General features: G+C 40.9%; 1 protein-coding gene across 1 annotated transcript in view; it reads left to right on the forward strand.

The window, feature by feature from the left end:
* Positions 1-17,114, forward strand: part of kiss1ra (KISS1 receptor a) — a gene marked incomplete at both ends in the record, with an annotated part of 43,987 nt that extends 26,873 nt beyond the window's left edge. Inside the window, 4 exons of the mRNA XM_080439865.1 lie at positions 6,385-6,509; positions 12,901-13,036; positions 13,794-14,032; positions 16,734-17,114. Of these exons, the coding sequence (XP_080295991.1) occupies positions 6,385-6,509; positions 12,901-13,036; positions 13,794-14,032; positions 16,734-17,114 (881 nt within the window). The remainder of the gene's footprint in view (positions 1-6,384; positions 6,510-12,900; positions 13,037-13,793; positions 14,033-16,733) is intronic.
* Positions 17,115-20,924: the final 3,810 nt, after the last annotated feature.

A 20,924-nucleotide genomic window follows, 5' to 3' on the forward strand; every position in this document is an offset into this window, starting at 1 on the left:
ACCACTGTGTTCTGATGTTAAAGGAAATAAACTATGGACTTATGAATAACTATGTGTATAGACAGCAATGTCTAATTCCTTCTATATGATGGCAGCAATGCTAACCCTTTAGGCAAGTCCCGCTCGCCCGGACGGTGACCTGATATAGAAGGAATACACTATAGTGAATTACCCATCTGAACCTACCATCTAAACCACCATTAAGCATACGTGAGACCCAACACGACCAAAGCTTATAAATTTACCTATCTATAAGCCTACCACATTAAGGTAAACGTGAGACCAAACACGACCAAACCTTAGGTTAACCATGCCTACCAACCTAAACCACTGAAGCATATGAAGACCAGTTATACTTTAAAAGATACATCATAATACCACACTATAGCCTACGTGAGACCATGACACGACCGATGCTATAGTGTTTTACCAGTTATACTTTAAAGATACCATAACATCATAATACCACACTATAGCCTACGTGAAACCATGACACGACCGATGCTATAGTGTTTTACCAGTTATACTTTAAAGATACCATAACATCATAATACCACACTATAGCCTACGTGAAACCATGACACGACCGATGCTATAGTGTTTTACCAGTTATACTTTAAAGATACCATAACATCATAATACCACACTATAGCCTACGTGAGACCATAACACGACCGATGCTATAGTGTTTTACCAGTTATACTTTAAAGATACCATAACATCATAATACCACACTATAGCCTACGTGAGACCATAACACGACCGATGCTATAGTGTTTTACCTGACCCCCAACCTGCGCTCTGGCAGGAGCAATTACTTAACCATAAGACATCAATTATGCAACTCCTGACTTAATTCCATAATTGATTACACATTTACACTCATGCTTTTGAGCTGAAAGAATTTCATCCGTATTTAACGGATATAACGTTCATAAGCAGCAGATGACCAACGACCCATGGCTTTCAGTGTGAATGATGGAACCAAAGATGCTGCTGAGTTGCAGCACCAATCCGAAAGGAGTGGACAACTTGGGGCAAGTCCACATCTGAAGGCATCCTGCTTCCTGGCAGCGAACCAAGCCTTGACATGGCCCTCCCAACATCCGAACAAGGTTCATCTCCCCCAGAATTTAACCGCCGTTGAAGGTAGCGAGACATAGAAGAGAACGGACAAAAGCGGTATCAGTTCTTACAATAATTGATATTCCATTAGAATAAAGCGGTATCAGTTCTTACAATAATTGATATTCCATACGAATAATTAACTGATTTAGAGTGCTTAAGAGGAATTGAAACATGTGACTGAAAGAGAAGACCGGAATGGAAATGTCATGCAAGGGGTTAAAGCTTTCAGTGCAAGAAATGTATTCCCCACATCTAAGAAACCCATAAGATACTGCTTCCAAATAATATCTACATTAGTTAAGATTCTTTCCTCCGCTTAGTAATTACATAACTTCTCGCAGCTAGCTGCGTTCATCAACACATGAGCCGAGTGATCCAAAGCTACTTTTGAGTCAAAACATGCATTAACTTTTCACAAAATTTCACTATCACAATCCCAACATAGAATGGAGCGATTTAAACGCCCATGTAATAAGTTCAATATAAAGCAACCATCCCAGAATACTTAAATGTCCGAGATCATTAAACGATCCATACCATTTGACATACGCCTGGATTTTATGGACGCCGTTTCCTTTAGAACATCAGTGTGAGTGGGTTACACAGATCAAGCAGTGAGCAACCGACATGGCTTTCAGTAAGCTTGAACCAGAATAAATTTAGATTTGATTAATGATGACCTGCCTCTCATGACTTCAGCAGAAGTAGCTCCAGTTATACCACCAAGGTGATCTTGAGAACTGCTCGGCAATGACCATATCGCTGCAGTAGTTATGAAGACCGGCAGCAACCCACAACCTGAACCTTCCCAGCATCCATGATGGACAGAAGTTCATGCCATCGTCAGAATTGGATCACCATAATGGGCAGTTGCTCAAGAAACATAAAACAGAAGCAGAATGAGTTTAAGCAATGAATGAATATCCCTTTACAAAGACATGTTTAAGCTAAAAGTGAAGGTAACATGCAAGTTACCCCCTAGAGATAATTACAGTTAAACAATCAACCCCATTCACAAGCTTCAATCCACAATGAATAGAAATAGCTACCATTATCTGCTCTCCTTCCAAACTACTTCCATTAACCCTTCTTACATATACTACAATCCTTACCTCACATTACCTGTTAAGCTTTTGACTTGAATAGCAGTACGGTGTAAGCTTTTGACTTGAATAGCAGTACAGTGTCAATGCTACATAATGATATACAACAGCCCAAATAACTATCACAATTTAAGAACAATGACCTTGAATACAGCTCGAATTGAAACTTGGTGGCAACCAGAGCATAATCAAGCTAAGCCTCAGCAAACTATCCATATTATTTTATTTGAACCGAATGATTCAACCTATTATAGCTACCTTTAACTTGAGCAGCTAGGCAGTATTAACAGATAAGCCTTTTATTTTAACCCCATTTAGATCTTTTGGCCCTAATGTACTCCAAGAGACCACAACAATACAAAAATATAATACTACTACTATGAATGGTATCATGGTGGAATACAGCCGGGTGAAAGTATGTGCCATACCATCAACCAATCTTACAAATACTTCCACAATCCTTTTAATTTACAATGACCTTACATTATCTGATGAACCTTGGACTTTAAAATAGCATCAATGCTTCATTAATATAAAACACAACCAATTATACCTAATGAATCAATTAGAGCCTGTTCTGTCCTCAATAAGTGTGGAGGTAGACAAATAGACAGACAGCTAACAATAGCTTTTTTTTTTTTTTAGTAGAATCAGTAGCTTGCACTTTAGAACTAACAGCAACCCAACCTGAACCTTCCCGGCATCCGTGATGGAAAGAAGGTCATGCCATCAAAAGCCTTGGATCACCATAATAGCAGTCAATCATGAAACGAAAAAGAGAAGCAGTGTGAATTCAAGCAATGAATATCCCTTTACAATGACATGGTTAGCTAAAAGTGAAGTAACGTGCAAATTAGCTTCAGTGCACTAATGAATCCACCTGCATCTGAGAATCAGATTAACCTTTGTTTGCCCTCTAAATGGCACCCCCTGGAGGACATCCCACTACAATTGAAGCAATCGCCCCATTTCACAAGACTTCAAATCCACCATGAAGTAATTATCTATTTAAGCATCTGCAAACTAATCCACCCACATTATAGTTACCTGAACTTGAGCGTTAATTAAGTGAATAGAACAGGAATGCAGAAATAACAGCTTCACTGAGTGGATTAAATTAACTTGAATATCCCATGATAGTTGTGTACCTATTTAACATGACAGTTACACTGCCATAATGCCTGCACATGACCAGTTAAGAAAGAAAACACCCTTGCCCTTTCACCTTATTCTCACAAGGTAGCATTGAACTGATCCCCATGATATGACTGTCAGTTGCATAGACTACAGTACCCAAGATGCATTGCTGTATTGTATGAGACTTCCTGATTACTCCCAAGGAGTAGTCACGTGACACCACCACGCCGTGTTGCCAGATTGTAAGAGAAACAAGCGGCCAAGTCTATAAAAACAAGTCGCAAAACAAATGTTTAGAATATTAAACATTTTTATTATTTTTTTTCACCATGATTACATATGAATCTGGGGTTCCTTCACATGAACACTGTTTAGTAATCATATTTGCTGTGACTTACAGAACACAATCCCAAAGTCGCTTATAATAAGCAGACATGGCAACACTGATTTGATACACATGCTGTGTTTTCCTATCCTGGCTTGAGTACATGTCTGAATTTGACTTCTTGTCTTATATTATGCCCCGTTGCAACAGATTGTCTACGACAGCCTTGATAAGTATAAACATATTATAAAAGCATTTGAGCAAGCAGTAGCAATACAACTGTTGGAAGCTCTGCTTGAAGCTTCAGAGCCAACTAGATGGCACTGCACCATTGTGGGTATTCCCAGAGTCAAGAGTGCCTCAGCAGAACAGCATTAGAACTTAGAAGCAGTACTTATTTTGGAAAAAGATTTGGCCCAAAATAGCTCCATTACTTCTATACCTTAACCAAACAATAAAAATAATAATAATAATAATAATCTAAAATAGCCAAGTTTCATTACCTGATGAGGTAAAGGGGAGTAGCCTACATGGGAAGCAAGCCTGCTGTGTTAACTGTGCAGTGTTGAACAAACAATCAAAGCTTTTACATGGCAACAAGCATGCTATGTTAGCGTTAAGCTACAAACAATTCGATTTTTCCACATGGGAAGCAAGCATGCTATGTTAACTGTGCAGTGCTGTATAACAAACAAAGATTCTACATGCAGCAGCATGCTATGTTAGCTTTAAGCTACAAACAATTCCAACTTTCCACATGGTAAAAGAGAGTAGCCTACAACCAAGCTTCTACTGTACATGGGCAGCAAGCATGCTGTATTAGCTTTGAGCTACAACAATTCCAAACTTCTACATGGCAGCAAGCATGCTATGTTAGCTTAAGCTATGAGCACAGTAGTGTTAGCAGCAATAATAGAAGAAGCATTGGCTGCTGTAGCAGTGGTAAAAGTCAGCATCATGAGCAAAATCATCTCATATAGCACCAAAATAACATAGAGCAGCACACAAAGCGTAGATAAGCAGCAGATGACAGCTCGCAGCAGCTAGCAAAATGCATTGGTTCAGCAACCAAGGGATTTGAAAATGTGAAAACCTACAGCTGTTTGAAAACCTACAGCTGTACAACCGGCACTGACAGCCACGCACATAGAATGAACAGAGAACAGAGGCTGCTTAAATGAACCGCCTGAGATGCACTGTGGGTATGAGGGCGTGAGTAAGTTAGCTAGTAGCAAATGAGAATGACAAGGGGTTGAACGTATGCCTTAAAGGAGTACAACTGAATAAGCTTGTTAGCGAATGGGGGGGTACGGGGAGTATGAATGAAGTATATAACATTCTGCCTTCCGTGTCTACATGAACTAACGTTTACACTGAATATCTTGTGAAAAATGAAAACGGGACTGCCAAATATTCAAAACTTTCCATGATTCAGCCAAATTATCATATGCCAAAAAGAGGGACACAGGTTGAAAGAAAGAACAATTAGCAGATGACAAGTTGTCATCTCCTAATTAGTTTACTGACACATGGACAGCAACTACCATCTGTTTCAACAAAAGAATGACAGGATGCCTGACTCAACTCCATGTCCTCCATTCTGGACAAATTGAGCTATAATTACAGGTGTGCCAGCCCAGGACATTGTGTCTTGCCCATTGGCGTGCCTTGGGCACAAAACATTTTGGAAACCACTGCACTAGAGCAGTGTTTATCAACCTTTTTTGTGCCAAGGCACACCTGGCATAGCCAAAAGATCCCAGGGCACACCTAGATATACGGTGTATATATATATATATATATAATTATATATATATATATACGGTATATATATATACACACACACTAGGGGTGTTTTTTCATTTCATGAAACGATACGATACGATATTGGGCACACAACTTCGATACGATTTCGATACGATACGATACGCACTTTTTTATTATGAAAATATATGGCGGAGAAAAAAAGCAAATGCAAACAAATATTTCTGTTTTTGCATTATTCAGAGATGCAAACTTGTAGCTTTTCAGCTTCCACTAGCCGTTTTGAATCCAAATAGGGCAATAGTGTGACACCTGACCCGAAAAAAAACAGCATGTTGTCACCCTTTTCACCTCGGGGCTGTTTCTATGCCTGATTATTATTATTGTAAAAAAATACATATATTTTTTCAAACCTTCTTCAAACGGCGCGGCACACCTCAGCAGTAGCCCCGGCCCAAAATTGGGACGTTTGCCAGGGTTGATAAACACTGCACTAGAGTACTGCAGTGTTTCCCAACGTGTGGGCCGGGGGCCACTGGTGGGCCGTGAGGATATTGCAAGTGGGCCCCCAAATAATTGACACGACAATTTTAACATTTGAATGATAATATAACATCAATATGCAGAATGTAGAAATAAATGCTGTTTTTTGTTTTAACTGTGAAAAATGAGTTTTCATTGTGATACTGATAAAGGACTTAAAGTAGCTTAGTTCCATTGGTCCAAGCTTGCAACACAGTCGATTGATTGAAATATACATGCTCTGAAAATGCACGTGGCCCACTCATCTGACCAGTTCGGCTGCCGTGTTAACTGATCAGATGGGTGGGCCGTGAACACTGTCAAGATAAGTGGGCCCTGATCCGGAAAAAGGTTGGGAACTGCGGGACTAACTAACGGACGGGATGTTTTCTTCTCTTTGTGCAGCGAACCTGGCCGCCACTGACATCATCTTCTTGGTGTGCTGTGTTCCATTCACTGCAACCCTCTACCCTCTCCCTGGGTGGATCTTTGGGGACTTCATGTGCAAGTTTGTTGCCTTTCTCCAGCAGGTAAATGCATGGCACATCATTTGTCAAGCGTCCATGAACTTTATGTGAAAATAGTGAAGGGCTTACGTAACATGAACGACATGAACAGATGGAGAAGAGTAGTCCCAAAGCAGGTTTAATCATTAAGATATTCATTTTGAACCACATGCAATAAAAAGATAATCCCACTCACCCAATCAAACGTTTTTTTCAGCATCAAGAGAGAATGTTAGATGGAGTGGGCCACATTCTATAGGCTCCTTATAATCATCTTTTTGAGATAAGGGAGCCAGCAAAAAAGATGATCTACACATTTCTTTGAAAATACATGGATATCCATTTGGGCCAGAGAGTTCACATTTTTGCATTTAGCTGCTGCGACATGTTCTTCTTTCATTCTACACCAAATCTCTTTGCGGAAAATAGCCAATCTACAAGCTCACAACGTGTTGCGTTGGGATTTTTGCCAAATGTTTGCCTATTATGACATACCCAGAAAAGGGACGCGAGGATTCATGTGGTTAATCTCAGACTGATCCTGCCAGATTCATCATTTATTTCAAGCATGGACTGATTTGTAGTCTTTTGACAAAGTAGATGGGCAAGAATTCCAGTTCCATATTCCTTTAAGACTTTCAGCCTTAAACACCTATGTTTGCCTATTATGATGTGCCCACAATAGGGATGCTAGAGTTCACTGGGTTTAATGAATCAAGTGATGGAGGGAGTGAGCATGTATTACATCAATACGATATAATGTCCTCCCACGTATGTTTTCATCAACTCACAAACAACTGAGGAGGACGTGCACAGAGTGTTATTATATTCGAGATTATAATTCTCATTCTCCCTTCCATGTCCAATCAGTGTGTCGCGAAGCCACGTTGTCTGAGACATACAAAGCTGTGTACCGTGTGGTATTCCATTGATTTCATTACCCTCAGCTCTGTGTATGCAGCGTTGTCGACAAGGGCATATCTCACAGCCTGCTCCGCCCTGATAACATCGGCAAGCGCCTTTTTCATTTCAGACGTCAGAAGTGCGGCAGTATCTGTCTTCAGAGACACTGAGACAAGGATCTCAACTTTAAGATCTGCTTTAAGCACATGAACTCTATGGTGCCTATTCAGGGCATGTCATTATAGGCGAAAGCAGGTGAACATTTCGTGAAAATTGTGTCGTGATCTACATGCTCGCGACATTGTGAGCTTTTAGATCTGCTATTTTCAGCAAATAGATTGGTGTAGAGGGGAAAAAAGGAGCATACCAAGTATAGACCCCATATGGGGGACCCCGGTCAACAACGTCTGTACTGTAGAGTTTAATTAGTTACGTTGATTGGTCTGGTTCAGGACTGTCGTCGTTCTTGCTGGCGGGTTTCTTTTCCTCTGTACTGCGATTTGCACAACTTCACGGTAATTAGGAAAACCCCATTCTCCCACACACTGTCTATTCTGTTTTGATCTGGAAGTCAGAAAAAATGTAGACAGATGAGAAGATAATGAAGACATGACTTCTCTGAGGCCTAATGTGCCTCAAAATGATTATATAGTTCACACATGAATACTGAATACTTTGTGCAGTAATGGCACATACTGTGTTGTAAATGCTGTGGTCCTGTCTAAAGAATGGAAGAAACTGCCGTGGTTCCTGTTCAATTAATAAGCAGCCTGTCAGGTTTAAGTGAATAATGAGCACCAGTCCTAGTTAATCACTGTCCACTATTAGTCCACTATTTTGTATTATTATTACTTTTTTGGAAAGAACTGAAAGTGGCTTTACGTTCGTTTTGGAGATGGAACAAAAAGTTTTACAGGCATGAGAAAAAATGTAATGTATTAATTAGGAAGATGGAGGACTGGCAGACAGGATGAAAGGCGGGGAGTGCAGAGAGATGGTGACGTTTCCGCCTCAACACACAAGACTAATTTACACATGAAAGGGAACACACGAGGCTGTCACGTGCACCCACAGTTGTCAAAAGACAAACGCGCACATTCGTTTTTCTTCACTTGAACATATAGGAACATAATTAGCTTTATTCATCTTAACCTGCAGCAGACGAGTAGTTTCCAACCTCGTGAAAGGCATATTATAGAATGGTCCCTTTCTTCTTTTGACTATGAAAATGCAATTACCATCATCGTTATTCTCCAATATTAATTTGACTCTCACTCTATAGACTCTGTCTATGCATCTTACTGACTCCACTGTCTTCCCTCAAAATCATTCGATTTTTCATTTTCCTCATGAGGCTCACAACTCTTTTTAGAAGAGTGGCCTCTCCCTTTGGTGGGAACCTTTTCTAGGTTAAAAATACAATACAATACAACTTTATTAGTCCACAAGGGCATTAAAATTTTGGGCACCATAAAAACAGACAGGAAACAGACAAACATTCAGACAAGGGAGCGAACTTGCATGGGACCACATTGACCCAAATTTGACCAAAAACTATGAGAAATATAGGTAAACTTAACAAGTAAGAAAATAGTAAGAAAGTACTAGCTCCAGATACAGTAGAGCACAGAATTGTCCTTTAAGTTGTTGTGATGTGATTCATCTAAAAGCAAAACAAATATAGGTACAATTAATAAATAAGAAAATAGTCCAGTATTTAATCTGCAACAAATTAGATCCAGATAGAGTTCAGGATGTGGGGTGAAGGCATGGCTTTTTTCATTTCTATTCTATTTTCTATTCTATTATCTTGTATTGGAGTGCACTAGAGAAGTGGTTCTCAACCTGTGGGCAGGGGCCCACTAGTGGACCGTGAGGATATTGCAAGTGGGCCCCCAAATAATTGGCAAATCACTAAGAATTTGTATGATAATATAACATTACATTTACATTACATTTAAATTACATTTACATTTACATTACATAAAAACAAAATTAAACTATGTTGTTCCTCTGATCCAAGCACAATCGATTGATCATTAAAATAAAACGATTTTCAAGTGGGCCTTGATCCAGAATAGGATTCCTCCTTCTAAATATTATCCATATGTGTGTATGCTCAATCTGAATATTCATGAGGAAATTATTGTCATGTGCGCACGTGCATGTGGAGTGAGTGAGTGAGTGAGTGAGTGAGTGAGTGAGTGAGTGAGTGAGTGAGTGAGTGAGTGAGCGAGCGAGCCAGTCAGTCAGTCAATGATTGTTGTTTAATATTTAATTCAATGATTTTTTTTTAATGAATATTTAATATTTCTCTGCATGGCCTGAAATACAGTGCACTACATTCAAACCAACTTCAAAGATTTTAATCTTTTTTTCATTGAGCTCATAGGACATTGAAGTGAGGGAAATGGATTGCTCACCACAGATGGTAAATATCTTATTTAGACAATGGAGGACAACATATTTCACCTCAACATAACCCATAGCTTCTGGCCAGTTCATGCTAAAATACATATAGCTCAATCATCTACTCAGCATTGTTCCCACCTCCATAATTACCAGTGGCCTGATTATAGCTTCTGTCATCAATTTGAATCACTGGGTACTGACGTCATGAGATGGGTACTGACGTCATATGAGAGAGAGAGAGAGAGAGAGAGAGAGAGAGAGAGAGGGGGGAGGGGGGGGGAGTGGTGAGAGTGGTGAGTGGTAAGAGATGAAAGAGAGAAACAGAAGCTGAAGAAGTGCATTGACAGATACAGAGCTAAATGGGGTCCTTTTCTGTTGGGCACATTCATTTTGTTGGGCTGTTTCAAAGGAATATGGCCCAGCATGCACCACACAGCATGACCCTTGTAATAAATAAGAATCCCTTTGAAAAACAGTGTAACTGTGTTCATGTCGTGCACGGAATAAGAAAAGACTCTGAGATAATGGCTGTTTAGGTCCAAGCACATAATTGTCCGTCAGAGGGACTACTTTAATGACTACAAACAGAACTGCTATCAATGTCTGACGTTGGCCAAAAACATCACATACAAAGCATTTTGTGGAATAAAATAAGGGTTATTTGTTTTTCATCAGAATAGCTTTTACAATATATAATCATTTGAAAAGTCTCATAGTAACATTTACTCTCTTATTTTATGCTTTAATTAAAGGTTCCATGACTTTCATTTTCACTTTTTTATGTTTTTTGGGTTTTTTTTATCAATTACACCCCAAAAAACTGAACTTTGAACATTCAGTGGATTTTCTGTGGTCTGGGATTTTTTGAATAATTAGGTTGAAAAGTAATCTGGGATTGGCCCCTTGACTTTGATGTCATAGTCACTTAATCCCGCCCCTCTCCTCCCCGCCCCTCCCCTCCCCTATCCTTTCCTTTGGGGGGGGGAGCAGAGGCGATGAGGCGATGATTGACAGGCAAAATCCCTCAACTGTGACACCCGCTGGTCTACATATGGTCGTGGCCTTCTTCTCCCCCTCGAGGCAGTGCACCACTTGCGCTCCCACAGTATACAGTAGGTGGGCAGACAGCCAGCTCAGGTGTTGGACACACATTGGCCAGCAAGTTTCAGACGACACTCCTTGATCTTGTCTGTCACTCTCAGAATGCCATCGTAAAGGTCGATGTCCATGGTCCTGCCTCTGGTGCGGTCGAGTGGACAATTGTCTTATATTCTCTCATGACTACTGACAGTAGAAGTTTCACTGAGACCATCAGCAAAGTCCAGATCAGTGATATTCACTGGTGGCACTTGCCGACGCTTCTGTGGGACAAGGGTGAAGCATAGCAATTCCTCTCTCCCAACAATGGCTCTGCTCAGTGCGACGAGCACATAGTCAAGTATGACGATGAAGAGGTATGGCGTTGCCCTGCAGTGCTCCTTTCAAGATGTCACCTCAGTGGTATGGTCGGGCATGGTGACCTCGCGGGGGCCGAGGTCACCATGCACTGCTTTCACAAGTTTGAAGCTTCAACACTATCCATTATATACGCTGAGTATGTCCACAATCTTTCCCCTGTGGACTGAGTCAAAGGCTTTGCGGAGGTCGGTGAAGGTTATTATCGTGGCAAGGTCTTAGTTTTTGACCCCAGTTCAATTTAAGTGGGGGGAGAAACACGTGATGGCGAGTTGCACCATCAATTTCAAATGTAAACCGGTATGAACTGCATTCTGTTGATGTGGCGCTGTGGGTAGATTAATTGAATTCAGCATTCTTCACCCTAATTAGAAATGTAATGGGATTCTGTGTTCATATGTTAATTAGTAAATGCTATCTCAAAGCTATTACCAACCCTTCACAGCTCTGCACTTCTCTCCTTCCAACTCCTCAGTAAGCTTACTTTGGCTCTCTCCTTCATTTCACTCTCTGGCTCTCTCTCCTGTCTCTTGCTCTCTCTTTCTCTCTCTGTGTCTCTGTCTCTCTCTCTGTCAGAGAGCTCTCTGTCTCACACACACACACACACACACACACACACACACACACACACACACACACACACACACACACACACACACACACACACACACACACACACACACAGACACATACACACACACACACACACACACACACACACACACACACACACACACACACACCGTCACGCACACAGTCACGCACACAGTCACGTCACGCACACACACCCCCCCACACACACAGAAACACACACACAGAAACACACACACACACACACACACACACACACACACACACACACACATACACACACACACACACACACACACACACACACACACACGCACACACGCGCGCGCATGCAGGCACTCTCATTCAACCCATGTGCTTCAAACACAATCACGTTAATGAGACCTCAGAAATATCGTAGAATTGGCAGAAAAGGCCATTTCTCTTGAGTATTAAGTAGCTGCTTAGAGTATGCATCGTTCCTGCGTAAGTGGAATGAAAGTTCTCCACATCTAAAGTATATTTTCTACTCACAGTTACTACGTACAGTCTCTTACAGTTATTCCGACCTTGATCTTAGAAAACATTCATTGAACAGTTTCACTCCAGCTGCAGGCAGCCTCGCTGTGCTTTGGCTCACTGTTCTTTGTTTTGTTTTGCTTTTGTTCACCTTTATTTTACCAGGAGTAGTCCCATTGAGATTCAAAATCTCTTTTAAAAGGGGGTCCTGGCCAAAACCACAAAACCCATTTAAAAACTTAACAGTGCAGATCAGGGGCATTCAGTGACATGACAGTGGTCAAGTAGTCTTTTATCCTGTGTGTGTGTGTGTGTGTGTGTGTGTGTGTGTGTGTGTGTGTGTGTGTGTGTGTGTGTGTGTGTGTGTGTGTGTGTGTGTGTGTGTGTGTGTGTGTGTGTGTGTGTGTGTGTGTGCGCACGTGCATGCGTGCGTGGGTGTGTGCGTGCGTGCGTGCGTGCGTGCGTGCGTGCGTGCGTGCGTGCGTGCGTGCGTGCGTGCGTGCGTGCGTGTGTGTGCGTGCGTGTGCGTGCGTGTGTGTGCTCTTCCTTCCTGTAGATGACAGTGCAAGCCACCTGCATCACCCTGACTGCCATGAGTGGAGACCGCTGTTACGTCACCGTCTACCCGCTCAAGTCCCTCCGCCACCGCACACCAAGAGTCGCCATGATCGTCAGCGTCTGCATCTGGATTGGTTAGCTATAGGCTACTCTATTTGTTATGATTTCATTCAACAAATGGGTTTTCATTGTGAAATTGTTCCTATGCTGTGAGTATGATTCAAAAACTGAACATATACCACACGCAGGCGGGCTGTGAAACAGAAATGTACAAGATAATCTGAATGTGTGTGTAATTGTAAACTACATTCCCATTTCATAAATTAGAACTCTTCAGCCACATGCTCAGATGATCAGCACCTTATTTTTCCAAATATTATTATTATTTCTCGGACTCATACATGCGCTCTATCTTGCATATGTCTTGGAAACTTACAGAGAATGCCATAGTTACTACTGTTTGGCTCTCATATGGAATTGTCTATAAATACAACATTGCTCTTCCTTTCAGTTGGTGAGAGCTGTTGTCACCTGACTTGTTTGCACCTTTGCAAACAGAGGTGCTTCTTGGGTGTATTTGGCTCCTTTTCATGGATCGGGAAGTTGAGCAAAATGAATATTTGGACGTCCCGTCTTCCTTTTTCAGAAGATGGTGGTTGTTGCAGGTCCCTGCACTACAATACTTAACCATAGTTTAGTACTATAGGACAGAAGCGTGTGTCCATATTAAACACTGTAACCGATCCATCTCACAAATGCTGATATCTGCATTGGTCAACTTGTTTACACCTTCAAATACCAATACTGTATGTGTGTGTCTCAAAGAATAAAGAATACATACATCATAACAATTATTCAAGTTTCAACTAATTCAGTAATTGTCCTACCCAGGCTCCTTCATCCTGTCCACACCTATCTTCATGTACCAGCGCATTGAGGAGGGCAACTGGTACGGCCCCCAGCAGTACTGCGTGGAGAGGTTCCCCTCCAAGGCCCACGAGAGAGCGTTCATCCTCTACCAGTTCATAGCTGCCTACCTGCTGCCTGTCCTCACCATCTCCTTCTGCTACGCACTCATGGTGAAGAGAGTGGGCCAGCCCACTGTAGAGCCAGTCGATAACAACTACCAGGTAAGCAAGTGTTCAACCGCTATAATCAGTTATTCTTTATTTTCTCTATTTTTTGTTTTTGTACATTTTTGGAAATATGAAATAGGGCTTAAGTGATATATCATATTGCCATCAATAGCTTTAGCCACATCATAGATAAACATAGAGAATTTGTAAACATTTCTCTCCATAGTCATTAATACATTACAGAACTTATCTGAATAGCTGAGTTGGCTAAACATCACAGATAAGTTAAGTTTATTGTCACTGCATGGAACATACAACAACATTTTGTTAAGTGCATCCACTTAAAAACAAATAGCAAAATGATGCCTTTAACTGTTAGTCCATCATAGTCAAGTCATCATAGTCTGTTGTCAAATACAAACATCCATAAAGTAATACATCTAAAAATATAAATCTTGAAATCTTAAAATAAAGGAAGACCACAGGGAACCATCCACTAGATGCGATTTTGCACTTGCCCAATATGGCATCATAAACATAGAGAACATATGCGTATTTGGGGGAGAATGAGGTTGAATGCTGTCACAGTTCTTGGGAAGCTGTTGTTTTCCAGTCCGTTAGTCCTGACGCATATGGAGAGAATGTGTGTGTGTGTGTGTGTGTGTGTGTGTGTGTGTGTGTGTGTGTGTGTGTGTGTGTGTGTGTGTGTGTGTGTGTGTGTGTGTGTGTGTGTGTGTGTGTGTGTGTGTGTGTGTGTGTGTGTGTGTGTGTGTGTGTGTGTGTGTGTATTTGCGTGTGTATGGAGTTATGAATCCAACAGTGCTTTCACAGCTTTTGGGAAACAGCTGTTTGACAGCCTCTTGGTCCTATAGCCTGCATGGCTCTCAGCCTGCCTGATGGAAGGGTCTCGAACAGGTGGTATCCAGGCTGTAAGGGGTCCCTGAAGATCTTTGAGGCCCATTAGGGGATACGGCTAGAGTGGATATCACTCAGGCGTGGTAGTGGAGAGCCGATGATCCACTGCACTGTCTCAAGCACCCGCTGCAGGTCTTTTCTCTCTGCATCAGTGCAGCTGGAGTATACCAGACTGTGCAAGCATAAGTCAGGATACTAGTGATGAGCGGGCCGACCCGTAACCCACGGGTCCCGCAGGTTAACCCGCGGCGCGGGTGGTCGAGTCAGGATTTCAGAGGCAATTATGCGGGTTGCGGGTGAGCGGGTCAGCCGCTCAAAAAAAAAAAAAAAAAAAAAAGAAATGTTTTGAACAACATGCTTGTTTATTTAGCCCATGACAATGTTGTGCTAGTGTAGACATTTAAAGCGACTTTGGGTACTTAAAAGAGCGCTATATAAATCTGAGCTATTATGATGATGATTATCTTTTTTTCCCCACCGCAGGTCGTGGGGCAGGTTGAGCCATAGATTTATACAGTATATGGGTTCGCGGGGCGGGCTGAGGCGGGTTGGGTTCCGTGGCGGGGCGGGTCATGAAAAAACCCGACCCGCACATCACTACAGGATACTCTCGAGCGGTAGAAGTTGATGAGCAGGTTCTGTGTCCTAAGGAAGAAGAGACGTTTCTTGGCCTTCTTAACCCATTAAGACCCATTACATAAAAAATATAAAAAATATAAAAAATATAAATAATATAAAAAATATAAAAAATATAAAAAATATAAAAAATATAAAAATATAAAAAATATAAAAAATATAAAAAATATAAAAAGTATGAAAAATATACAAAATATACAAAATATATCAAAAATATTTTGTTCCAGAGCTCCCCAGAATCAAAGGTTTGAGTTACAAATGTTTGCTTTAAAAATATATATATATTCAAAGATTTGCACAAAATTGTCACGATTTTTAAAAAATGCCTGTGTCTGTGTCATGCATACTAGCATCATGTCCAGGGGTTGTACTTGTACATCAAGCTGCCTCACACTAAGGAAACAAGAGACCTATGGGCCACATGGCTTGGGAGCCTATGAGGCTATTTACTTACGTATTTACTTACTTACTTACTTTATTCGTTGAATGTAGATCTGATATTACGTCATACTAATAATTATTAATGATTATGAATAATTATAAGTAATCGTACCTCTGTACAATCTGCAAACTGTTAAAGGGATTGTAGGCGATTCAGAGATAAACAAAGAAAAGAACTCCAGCAGTTCGTTTCCCCGACCACCAGGGGGTGACGTAGGGAGGACTTCCATAGAGTTAAGGGGACTTCTAAACGGGCCATGCCGAATATAGGTTACTTTATTCGGATACAATTCGCGGAACTGCCCACCCCTGCCGGTTCTCTGAATTTTTATTTTTAAATAGGCTCTTTCATGACAAATTGACCACATATATGAAGTTAAACAACTAAATTCTATCCAAACGCTATCTGAAAAGTAAATTATGTGCCTCAAAAACGAAGTTTGAGAGCGTTTTCAAACCGAAAGTAAAAAGTTCACACGGACACGGACGCGCACGGATGTGCACATGCGTGCGTTAATTTACGGCCCGCTACAAACATAAACAGTAGGGAAAATACGATTTCAGAAAGAGGACTGTGTTTCAATACAGGGAAACACCCCAGCATCATTATATAGTGGCTGATAGAGGGGAAAAAAATCTAAATATATATATACAGATATTTTTCAAATTTAGGCTTAATGTTGCCAACAATCCCTTTAATAAAGTATTCAATCAATCAATCAATCAATCAAAGCACGTTTTTAAGACCTCCTCTCCTTCCCAGGTGAACCTGCTGTCCGAGAGGACCATCAGCATCAGGAAGAAGGTCTCCAAGATGGTGGTGGTGATTGTGCTTCTCTTCACGGTCTGCTGGGGTCCCATTCAGTTCTTCATCCTCTTCCAGTCCTTCTATCCCAACTACCGGCCCAACTACGCCACCTATAAGATCAAGACATGGGCCAACTGCATGTCCTACGCCAACTCCTCTGTCAACCCAATAGTCTACGGCTTCATGGGAGCCAGCTTCCGCAAGTCCTTCAAGAAGACCTTCCCATTCCTGTTCAAGCACAAGGTCAGAGACGGCAGCACGGCCTCCAGGACGGCTAACGCTGAAATCAAATTCGCTGCAGAGGAAGGCAACAACAACAATAACGTGGCAAATTGATTTTTAAGAACAAGACTTTGTATATGTACATGTTCATGTGATGAGCAGCACTTCAGAAAACAGTGCAAGTAATATAACATAAAGAAACAGTCATGGGAAATGAACATGCAAGTGATTTGTGTCACGGCTGTGCTGCTGCTACCTGTCCAGCAGATGTCACTCTCCCACCTTCGAAGTCATGTGTTACACCTGTATTGATTGTCCATTGTGTTCATGTGTGTCCTATCAGGGTGTACTAAACCTGTTCCTGGATTCCCATTCTGTAGATTCATAGTTGTTGCAATTTGAATGAATTTATTTGAATAGCTTAAAAAATGGCTGTAGATAATTGAAAACAATGGACGTATTCATGTCTTGCTAAATTTGTGCAATACTTTGTATTTACTAATTGCGAGAGTTAGTGTTCCTGTAAATACTCACCTGGATAACATGTGACTGGTGACACTTTCTGGTGACTTTTGAATGGAAAATATGTACCGTATGACTAAGGGTGTTCCTAGTGCCACATGAAAAGAACCACAATCTAAATAAAGGAAAAGTAGGCCTACCTGGAAATGTAAAAAATCTTTAACCTGTACAGCCCTCATGATTTCCCCATATAAAGCCAGCTATGAAACTGCCAGTTCAGCTAATGTAGGGTTAACATGGTTGGCATTTCTGTTTTGATGAAAGTGTCAAGCCAGGCAGAGCTAGGTTCCAGATGAATGGATCTGTCTCTGCAAACAGCCCGAGATAGGGGTGAGGGCCAGTCAAGTATAGAGAATGTTTACTTATCTTTTGAGCTCCACACGCAAACATTCATGCATTCACAGACAAGCGTGTGTTTTCGTGTGCTTGACTATTGATGTGTAGATTGGAAATGTCAACAAGTACCGTAGGGTTGCACATTAGGAAAGACTAAGTATTATTTCAGTTAATATTAGAACTGTGATGTGAAATGCAATATTATAAACATATACCTTATTTCCATGCACAGCGGCAAAATACCTAGATTCAGTGCATCATTAAAATGTTCTGGCTATTATTAAAAAAAGAACTAAACCAATAATAACATAGATAACATACACAGTCAGTCCTATATCATAAAGGCATTTGGGTTATATTAAAAGTTCCTTTTAATTGGAAGGATACCTGAGTTCATCCTTGTCAATTTTGAAGTAAAGAAAGTCTAGACACTTTTCATGTCCATGGTTAAAACCATTAAAAGCCATATCCGGACCAGTACCCAAGAATAAGGCAATTTTGCTGAAGCATAGATCAATAAAGGAATTCTTTGCCAATAAAAGTGCTGTGGCTTTCTTTTCATTTAAATTACCTTTTAGAAAATTAGGGGAGAAAAGAAGAGTGCTGCACTAAGTAAAATAATAATTATAGTACGGTACTGTTGAGTAAACCAATTAATCAGGTGCTCTAAGTGGTTCAATATCAACTAGTAAAAAGCAGTGACGTCCCATATATGAAGTAGCAGTCAAATAAGGGGCACAATAGTCTTCATTCACCCCTGATGAAGATACATTTGCATTGGTGTCCCTGCTACAATAAAGGAGTTTTAACTTCATCTGAGTGTGGCTAGGGTGCCGCTTTTTGACTGCAACTTCATGGACTTCCTTTTACTGTAATAGAGTTTATAGAATGGAGTTAGAATAGTTTAGTTTAGTTTGAAAATCAAATGTAGGCCTATCTCTTTCACTCCGCGTCACGCAAGGTTTGTCAGCAACATAAAACTTTGTCAAATACTGGAGAAAGGTGCATTGATTATAATACATCAGAGGTAAACGTACTGAACCTAATTTTGAGTGCAGATTATATGTCCATGTAGCCTTTCTATATGATTATACCTATGTGCTGTGCTTATTCCATGTGGAGTGATATGGTTATCAATATTGACAGCAACATAATTAACAGCAGACATTTTATTTAACACATTGTTCGGTCATTATTTGAATGCCTGTGCACTTTCAATGTAAGAGAGGAAGATGGAGAGAATTGGTTATTCAGTTTCAATTACTCACACATACAAGTATGCAAACCAATGCACAAATAAAGAGAATGCCTTTTTTATTTTAAGGTTTAATCTAGTTTCAATATCAAGCCGAGCTAATATATTGCTGTACATGATTTGAGCAGACAGAGAATGCAATGAAACATTTTAGTTTGCTTGTGTTTTCCAGTGTTTGTATTACATTAAGTGCCATGTTGTATCTAATGTGACCATAATGTGACGCTGTGAAGATGTAATACTGTTATTATGTTTAGTATTGCTCAATTTGTTTGTCATATTAAATATCTCAAACCAAACCTATGCATATCATTGGGGACACTTTCCATTATCTTTTAAATGTATTCATAATTGGCAGGAGATTGAAGACAATAGCATTGGTAATCATGACATCTGTGTAATGTGACCACCAGTGATGCTTTCTGAGACCTCTGTAAAATCAGCTTGTGTGCAAAGCTGACATTCTGGCCTGAGGGTGGTGCTAGAGGAAAGGTCATGGGGGCAGGGGCGACGATATTTATAAGCTCTAGTGGGTGCCCAACCTGGCACACATGCACGCGCGCGCAACCTGGCACACATGCAGCGGCCAATTTTGCGGGTTTTGGCCGGATAATTTACTAAAGCAGTGGGTGCTTTAGCCCCGAGGCACCCACAGTATCGGAGCCCTTGCATGGGGGTCACTCAAATGGTTAGGGGGCATTCTTCAGGCAGCATGAACCCACGCAGTAAGTTTGATGGCAAACTACCCATCAGATTAGAGTATTATAACACAACACACCATTCACAGCTCCAACCACCACCATGTCCCGCTCCAGGGCCTCACTCCACTGCACCACAATTACAACAGAGAGAGAGAATAAAATAACAATAAACAAATGAAAGACAAAAAATAAAAATGAAAACCCAAACATTTCATGAAAGTAGGAAAGTAGGACCCTGGTCTGGTAGCATCCATTGACGTGTTGTGAGGGTACTATTTTCACAGAATGTTCACCTATTCTCGCTGAATGTTCACCTATTATGACATGCCAGAATAGGGACATGTTCATGGTTAAACAGATTGAGAAAGAATCTGTTTAACCATGGCATTTTGCATATTCAATCTACTGTATGCCTGTATGGCATTCTGCATAATTCGATCTGCTGTATGCCTGTATGGCATTCTGCATATTCAGATCCTCTTGCCTTTGATTTCTCTTCTTTTTTTTCCAAATTGTGAGGAAGGAATATGCTGTGCCAATTATCCCTTTTGAACTCGGATTAAGCTCTAGAATGTCTAATGTGCTGCGTGGTTGAGTTGGAAAATAGGTGGACCATGAAGATAAGAAATTGCATAACTGCAAGAATCTGTAGCAGGGACAATGAGGGACATTCAACTTTTGTTGCTCAAAAGACATACAACTAGAAAAAGTGCTCCTCGGAGCACAGGTCTCCGCCAGGTCAGGTAGGTTATTTTGGCCTCCTGGTGGCGCTATAATAGGCCAATGTGAAAAGGGTGCCATTTATTCCTAGGCCGTGCACGGCAATCGGACACTGCATGCATGATTAGAGGCATTTTGTTCTAAAAATGTGTTTTGCTAAATTTGACCTGCTGGTGGCGCTATAACAGGCCAATGTTAAAAGGGTGGCATTTGTTCCTCAACGTAGTGCAAATGTGCATTCAAAGTTTCACCGCAATCGTTCATGATTTGCGGCATTTTGTTCAAAACGGGCCACTCCTGCAAACATTACATGTCAATGTTAGCCAATCAGGATGGAATATGAAAAATCAAACAGATCCGTCTTGATCACATGACTATAGAGATCATGTG

The sequence above is a fragment of the Gymnoscopelus braueri genome (genome assembly GCF_963280865.1).
Source record: "Gymnoscopelus braueri genome assembly, chromosome: 10".
Taxonomy (NCBI): Eukaryota; Metazoa; Chordata; class Actinopteri; order Myctophiformes; family Myctophidae; genus Gymnoscopelus; species Gymnoscopelus braueri.